Genomic DNA, 8,510 nt, shown 5'->3' with positions numbered 1-8,510 from the left:
GACAAGGCCATGCCTATTATTGAGATAATTGAAGTTGTCATTTATTGTTTGGCATTTGAGAACTTTATGCACATGACTAATGGGTTTATGAGGCTCACTACTTTTGTTTAGCTTCCAATGATTCCATCCACTTGAGAGGCTAAGGCTTGTATAATCCGTTCAAGCTGATAACACCTTATCCGACTTTTCGTGCACTACTCCCTTACCTAATCCTTCTCTTACCGTCCTGTTGTGATTTTTTTTTCTAAGTTCGGTCAAGAGGGACAAAAGATAAACGCTCTCTATTACTCAAATGATCAGAAAACTAATCTCTTTCCTATTTCTCCATAAAAAAAAAAAAAAAAGAACGGTTTAGCCTAAAATCTTCTCAAACTATGAATCTCTTCATATAATGGATCAATATTAGACTTTTAGTGAATGACTCAACCTATGTATTTGTTATTTTACACAATCTACTTCAAGGTGTATATCACTAAAACTCTTTACCCTACCCACTCAAAATAGGAAGGGCGCACTACTGCGAGAGATAGAGCTCCTAACTACCGTACAATCAATATCTCGTTACCCCCATGCATACAATAGGTATGAGCTGTCGTAAGCATTGTTTGTACGAGTACACTAACAAACTACCTGGTTTTGACTAAAAGATCTTATACTAATAAAGGCGTAATCCTTACTTATACAACTATAACATTCTCCAACTTATAATGATCCCGTCAAAGAGAAAAAACCGAAGATAATAAACCCAAAAAGGGATTTTGTCTCTCTCACAAAACAAAAACATTTTGCTAATTTTTGGGCACATGCAACCATGGCCCTCCCTCCCTTTCATCACCATCACCACCACCATCACCCAATCAAATTCTATCCTTTGTTTTTTCAAGAACTCACTCAAATGTGTTTGTGGAAATTAAGGTTCCTTTGAAACTAATTAAAACTTGGTTTATAATATGTTCCCCAAAATATCTTTCCCCATCTTACTTTCACTTTTCCAAGACTTCCCTTTTATGCCTTTTCTTTGTTCGGACGAATGGTTGAGTTCGTCAAATTTCGTAGGGTTAAGAGTTTAAAGCTCAAATATCATATTTGTTTTTCAAATGATAATCGAAGACGAACAAGAAAGATGGGTTTTGGAACTCTTTTGTGACTCCTTTTTCAATTAGGATTCTCGGTTTAAAAAAAACAGAATTTATAGAGCCCGTTTAGGGTTCTCGGTGACTCATTTTCAAATTAGGTCAAAAGGAACTAACTAGAATCACCTAGCGAACCGCTAGCTGAGGCCAATCAAGGAATTCTCCCGATCTAGTTCCTTCTATGCTTTAGAAAATTATATATCTCCTGCTTATTAGAAAATAAAAAATTCAAACAATAAAAAAAAATATATTTTATATTTAATTTAAATTATATTTATCAGTTAAAAAAATAAAAAGACACTTGGCCAGCATTGTTTGGGCGCGTTCACTCACGCGCATAATCTGAAGTTAGCAGCGGAACACGTGGAGAGTTGGATGACGTCTCCTTTGCCACGTTGGGAGAAGGAAACAGTTGGCAGTGTCAAATACCTATCTCCCTGTTCTACACAAAAGGACGTGGGAGCTGGGCCCCACCCGTAACGTCCAACTGGGCTCCACATGCGTGCCAGCTAGACACGATCGGTCAAACTACAAAAATGCAAATAGAAATTATCCTAAAACCCATGTATATATATATACACGTGGACAATTTTATGTTGTAATATTAAAATTTAAATTTTAAAATATATAATTAAATATTATATTATATTTTTATCATAAAATTGTTAAATTTATCTTGTTTACATTTTTTAATAAAAAAAATATAAATTAGCCATTAAAAATTTCACTCGAAATTAATATTTTTTTAAAATATATATAAGAAAATGAAAGTCCCGTAAATTCCTTGTTTGAAATTCTCATCTTGATCCTTACAAAAATAAACGTACAAATAAATGAATATCGGGTAGGAGACAGAGACGAGAAGGGTTCCTCGGCCTACCCTCCTCGGTTATAATCTCTTTTAATTTTAATTATTATTATATTTTATTATGTAATATTTATCTATATATTATTTTTTGTTATTTGTTAAAATAAAATATTCACAATTCCCACCGAAAAATTATATATAATTATACGTGCAATGATTAATTAATTAATTAAATATACAAACGACAATTTTATTAGTGTTCATAACCATACGTCATTGATTTTTTTTAATTATTTTATAATTTTTCTGACCAATGAAATTTAAGGCCGTGACCAATTTTATAGTCATAATACTTCTTTTTTATTATTTATTTGTTGAATTATAATTTAATTATTTGTTTTTTTCCCTATTTTTTTATCTTATAATTTCCACCCACTTGAAATTATAGATTAATTATTTTGTTTGGTACCGTACCAAAATGGATTATTTTAATAATTGGGTTGATTAATGATTGAACTACACGATAACGTAAATAAATGAATTTACAAAAGAAAAAAAAATGATCCGTATACGGAGAATCTGAATGAAGAAAGAAAAATATATTGTTATGTAAGTCTAATCAGCTCTTTTGTTAGTTGAATCAGACATTCGTTTGAGGGTTCGGGTTTCTATGCGAAGAACATGGTGGACTATTCCAGAAGATCTCGAGATCAATTGTTCAATCTAAAGATTTTTCGACTATTGATTTCGTTATGCTCTCTCTTTGTACTTTCTTTTTTCATTTTACAAATATGAGGTAATATCTACTCTCTTCCGTCTCGGGAATAATTGAAAATAGTTATCTAAGTCAAGCTATTTCATTCCTTCCCTCGTATTCTAATATCTCGCTCTCTTCAACTTAAGCTTTGTTTGGTCATTATCCGTTAAATACCTTAAAAAACACACATAATTATGGTTAATAATATATAATATTTACTCCGACTTTTTATTTCCATAAAATAAAGTTAGAAAAAACTAATTTGAGCTAAATAATCTTCTATTGACCATTCTCTAGCTATCTTAAGTGAATATTTAAATTCTGAGTAAAATAAAATAACATTTTATACATTTTCACGCTGAAACTTAAAAAAATACTTAAAAATATCATATCTTTATGATGTTTTTATAAGCTCTCGTGACTTTACTTTTGTTTCCTCAAAATGTCATACAAATGAAGATAATGTTATTTACTTATAAATTCATGACCTTTCTCCAAATTAGTCAATGTGGGACTACTCCTTTTAATAATTCTCAACACCTTACTATTAATATATGGATGAAAACCATTCGTATTTCATTCAAAAAATACGTTTCTCCTATTTATTTAAAGTTCTAATATTTAAAAATAGAGAAAAAAAAATAGAAGGGTATTGTGGAGATTTGAAGCTATTTTAAACCTTGGTAAAAAGAAAAAGGCAGTAACTTTGTAAAAAGTAACAAAACTTGGTAGTAGTCAACATCCTAAGCCATTTACATCTTAGGCAATGCAACTTTTTACTTCATGAGTCAAAATTCAAAATTCCACCTATTTTTTTTTTTTAATTTTTTTTAATTTTTACTTTTACTTTTACTTTTTTTTTTTTAATTTTTATTTTTACTTTTCATAAGTAGGCTTAGCTCTTCATTCTTTTTGCAAAGAAAGTTTTATCCTTAGATATATATATATATATATATATATTAAATCTATTTATATTTTCTTAGTTTTTTATTCAAAATAAAATGAAATAAAATAGGTTTAAATTATAAATTTAACCCATTAATTAAGGAGAAAATCATAAATAAATAAATAAATAACATTATTTTTATTAATACTATGTTTTTCTAAAAACTAATTTCTGATATTTTTTTTCTTTATTGTTTTATTAATTAATTTAAAATTATTTATTATTATTTTAAAATAAAATATAATATATATGACAGCGGGCCCCACAGCAACTGCGAATGAAACAAGGATGCCTCGGATCGCGACGGAACATTTTCCCCCAAAGCTGTCTGAATGGCATTGATGTATTTTAATCAACCTTCAGGGGTAAATACGTAAAACATTCAAACTTATTTCCCCACCTTCCTCTCCATGTGGCTCCGCATGTTGAGGGTATTCTCGGCATGACGCTATTTAGCATCGAATATTCATTATCCGTTACTAATTTAACATAATTACTTACAATAAAGCAACTTTTTTTTTTTTTTTTTTTTATCAATTTCTCCAAATTAACCACAAATTAACACCGTTAACTTTTCCTTAATTCAACCAATTTTGAGCCCTAAAGTTAGTTATTTCTATTTTATTTTTTAAAAATATTTCTTCAATTATTAAATTGCTTTTTCATAATTAAATTAAAAAAGATTTCTCTTCAATTATTAAATTACTTTTATATAACTACATAGCTTCTATTTTCAAATTTAAATAAAAATAATAATATATTAATTAACTAAATTTATTATTGGCTTCATAGTTATTTAAAAGAAAAAGCTTTTCTTCCATTATTAAAATACTTTTAAATAACTACATTAATTAAAAACATTTATTATTTATTAGTAAAACTCTTCGTAATTTTAAATAACTACAACCGTTCTATTTTCTAATTAAATTTACTTAAATTTAAAAATATTTGTAATAAATAACTAAAACGGTAATGTTTTTTTTTTTTTTAAAAAAAAAACAATACATTAATTAACTAAATTTCTCTTCAATTATTAAAATAAGTATTAATATTCGAATTTTCAATTAAATAAAAAGAAATACATTAATTAACTAAATTTATTCTAAGAAAAGTTTCTCTTCAATTATTAAATTACTTTTAAATAATTTCAACCGTTAAGAAAAAGCAATATTAATTAACAAAATTTATTCATAATTCTTTTTTATTAAAATTACTTATTAAATTAAATAGTAAAACTATTTGTCATTATTTAATAGAAAAGTTTGGCTTCAATTATTATATTACTTTTAATAATTACAACTGTTTTTTTGGGTGAATTAATTTGATAATAAAAAGATAATAATAAAGGGAGAGGAGGGGTATAATGGTAAAATGGGAGATAATAAAAAGCAAGAAGTAGAGGGAAGAAACTCTGGGCGATTTGTATTAGCAGTAGCGGTAGGAATCGACAGTGGAAGGAGGAAGTTCCTCGCAGGAAAAGCCGCCTCTCATGCCTCATTTCCTTCATCTTTTCTTCTCCTTTTGATTTCTTTGATTCAGAGATTACTCTGTTCTTTCCTTTCTCCCAATCTCCTCTGTATGATCCACGGCGTTTTTTGTGCGCTTGGAAAATGCGGGAGGCACTGGCGTCTGAACAGTCTAATGAACTTGTTTCTTCTACTCACAAGAAGAAGAAATCTGATGATGATAAGGTAGAGAAAGATTCACATAAATCGATGCCGCACTTGCAGATGGTGGCTGTTCCTCCGGTTGTTGTTGTGAATCGTAGTCGATCTCAAGCGAGTTCGAGAAGAGTTACGCCCACTACGTTAACGATTAATTCTTCTGTAGCCACAGTGGGTATTGACTCTGTTTCTGGCGATGGTACTGGAATTGTTGCGTCGACGGCCGTGGAGAAGCACCTTCCGAATGGGGATCTGTACATTGGGAGTTGCTTGGGGAGCGTGCCGCATGGATTGGGTAAGTATTTGTGGACGGATGGGTGTATGTATGAGGGTGAGTGGAAGAGGGGGAAGGCCTCGGGGAAAGGGAAATTTTCTTGGCCTTCTGGAGCCACGTATGAGGGGGAATTCAAGTCTGGTCGGATGGAAGGGATTGGCACTTTTATCGGATCTGACGGCGACATGTATCGTGGGTCATGGAGTGCAGATCGGAAACACGGTTTTGGGCAGAAATGCTACGCCAATGGCGATTTCTATGACGGAACCTGGAAGCGAAACGTTCAGGACGGAAATGGCCGGTATGTATGGAAGAATGGTATTGAGTATGTAGGTGAGTGGAAGAATGGGTTGATGTCCGGCCAAGGGGGTTTTATTTGGGCCAACGGGAATCGGTACGAAGGTCAATGGGAGAACGGAGTTCCGAAAGGGAATGGGGTTTTTAGTTTGCTTGACGGCAGTAGCCATACCAGTGAATGGAACAAGGAAATGAAAATCCAGAGCAACGGGGTTGCTGAGAATGAGAATCTGACGGTAACACTCAGGAAAAGGTCTTCGGTGGACGCTGCGAGAGGCAGCTCGACGGAGAGGAATTTTCCGAGGATTTGTATTTGGGAATCGGACGGCGAAGCCGGTGATATCACTTGTGATATACTCGACAATGTGGAGGCCTCGATGTTGTATCGCGATGGGTTTAAACAGTTTAGGCGAAATCCTTTCTGTGTAACGAACGATGCGAAGAAACCAGGCCAAACGATTTCAAAGGGGCACAAGAATTACGAACTCATACTCAATCTCCAACAGGGTATAAGGTAATAATCGAAGAACTGCTAGTTTCTAGGGTTTTTTCTGTGCTCTGTTCTTGATTGGATTTTTCTGGGGTTTCTGTAGGTACTCTGTTGGGAAGCACGCTTCAATCCTTCGGGACCTTAGGCCGAGTGATTTCGATCCGAAAGAGAAGTTCTGGACGAGATTTCCACCGGAAGGGTCGAAAGTGACGCCTCCTCATCAATCGGTGGAGTTTCGATGGAAGGATTACTGCCCCTTGGTGTTTCGGTATCCATTTTTTTTTCCAAGTTTCTGTTCAATTTGATCTTTGTTGTTCAATCCCTGACTAACTTTTTGTTGCAATGCTCATCTAACAGGCATTTGAGGGACCTGTTTCGAGTTGATCCTGCTGATTACATGCTAGCCATTTGTGGAAATGGCACCCTTAGAGAGCTCTCTTCTCCAGGAAAGAGTGGAAGTTTCTTCTACTTAACCCAGGATGATAGGTTTATGATTAAGACGGTGAAGAAATCTGAAGTTAAGGTGTGTTGCATAATCTGATTGGTTTTGTGTAGTTTGGATTGCATAATATGTTGGAGGATATGATCATTGATGAAATTTAGTACTTATTTTTCAGGTTCTCATTAGGATGTTGCCGAGTTATTACGATCATGTATGTCAGTATGAGAATTCTCTCGTGACGAAATTCTTCGGCGTGCACTGTGTAAAACCAATTGGTGGGCAGAAGGTGCGTGGTGTTTTACTCTGGACTTTGGTTTGTCATGATTTAGTGTGTTGTTCTTAACTTAATCTTTGTATTGGAACTAGACAAGGTTTATTGTGATGGGCAACTTGTTCTGCTCTGAGTACCAAATTCATCGACGTTTTGATCTAAAGGGATCCTCCCATGGTCGAACAACTGATAAGCCTGCTGAAGAAATTGATGAAACGACTACACTTAAGGATCTTGATCTTAATTATGTGTTTCGCCTTCAGCAAAGTCGGTTCCAGGAATTTATCAAGTAGGTTTCAACTCAGAATATATGGTTCTTGCATTCGATATAGACTCGGATTGAAATCTAACTTGATGGTCTGGAAATATGACAGGCAAATTAACCGAGACTGTGAGTTCTTGGAAGCTGAGAGAATTATGGATTACAGTCTTCTGGTTGGTCTTCATTTTCGGGACAAAAATAGATGCGACAAAATGGGGTTATCACCATTTCTATTGCGATCTGGTAAGGATTATGATCTCCACAACGTTGTCATGTGCAAAATATTTGCTGGGGGATTTGATAAGCTGAAAACCACTTGTGTGTTATCTTGTAGGTTATAAAGATTCTTATCAGAATGAGAAGTTTATGCGTGGCTGTCGCTTTCTTGAAGCAGAGCTGCAGGACATGGATCGAGTTTTATCTGGCCAGTATGTTTCTTGTCCATTTCTACTGTTTTTGTTCTACCAGTGAACATATTGTGTTTACGTTTTAATGTTCCTTCTTAGACATACTTATTAGGGATATGTGCACTGGTTTTTAACCCAATATGTTCGGTTTCGGTTCGTTTTATCCAGGAAACCTTTAATTAGGTTAGGAGCCAACATGCCAGCACGAGCAGAGCGAATGGCAAGAAGAAGCGACTTCGATCAGTATAACCCTGGCGGGACGAGCCTCTTGATCCCATCAAGGAGTGGTGAAATCTATGAAGTTGTCCTATATTTTGGGATCATTGACATCCTACAGGACTACGACATCAGCAAGAAATTGGAACACGCATACAAATCCTTACAAGTCGATTCCACCTCTATATCAGCAGTTGATCCAAAACTCTACTCGAAAAGATTCCGCGACTTTATAGGGAGAATTTTCATTGAAGACAGGTGAATAAAAACCAACAAGAAGATGGGATGGCCAACTATCATCCAATCTACAAAGATTCCCAACCAAATCTTGGATCAAACCACCAGAGACTCGAAGAGAGTACGGTTGCGTGCGATCTCTTCCGTGCTCCATGTTGGTATAGAGGAGAGGCAACGTGCATGGACTAGGCGCTCAAAAACCAGTTACAAGTTGGGAAAAAAGCCTGGCATTCATTGGCAGATGCACAGGTGGTGTTTATGGCTGATTTTGCAGAGCAGCCAGAGTGTAGAGGGGGGNGGGGGGGC

General features: G+C 34.3%; 1 protein-coding gene across 1 annotated transcript; it reads left to right on the top strand.

Moving 5' to 3' along the window:
- The first annotated feature begins 5,045 nt into the window (after positions 1-5,045).
- On the top strand, positions 5,046-8,510 carry LOC111803537 (phosphatidylinositol 4-phosphate 5-kinase 1). The gene is made up of 8 exons (XM_023687994.1): positions 5,046-6,393; positions 6,473-6,637; positions 6,727-6,892; positions 6,987-7,097; positions 7,178-7,371; positions 7,457-7,587; positions 7,679-7,772; positions 7,920-8,510. Exons 1-8 carry the CDS (start codon positions 5,255-5,257, stop codon positions 8,227-8,229), a joined length of 2,310 nt encoding a protein of 769 aa, XP_023543762.1. The 5' UTR covers positions 5,046-5,254; the 3' UTR covers positions 8,230-8,510.

This window comes from Cucurbita pepo, chromosome LG01 (genome assembly GCF_002806865.2).
Source record: "Cucurbita pepo subsp. pepo cultivar mu-cu-16 chromosome LG01, ASM280686v2, whole genome shotgun sequence".
Classification (NCBI taxonomy): Eukaryota; Viridiplantae; Streptophyta; class Magnoliopsida; order Cucurbitales; family Cucurbitaceae; genus Cucurbita; species Cucurbita pepo.
This window is presented reverse-complemented; position numbering and strand designations above follow the sequence as displayed.

Excerpts from the sequence above, each read along its gene's own strand:
- LOC111803537 (XM_023687994.1), top strand. The coding sequence starts at position 5,255 with ATGCGGGAGGCACTGGCGTCTGAACAGTCTAATGAACTTGTTTCTTCT. Across the intron at positions 6,394-6,472 it reads AATCTCCAACAGGGTATAAG|GTACTCTGTTGGGAAGCACG; the intron begins GTAATAATCGAA and ends GGGTTTCTGTAG. Across the intron at positions 7,773-7,919 it reads GATCGAGTTTTATCTGGCCA|GAAACCTTTAATTAGGTTAG; the intron begins GTATGTTTCTTG and ends CGTTTTATCCAG.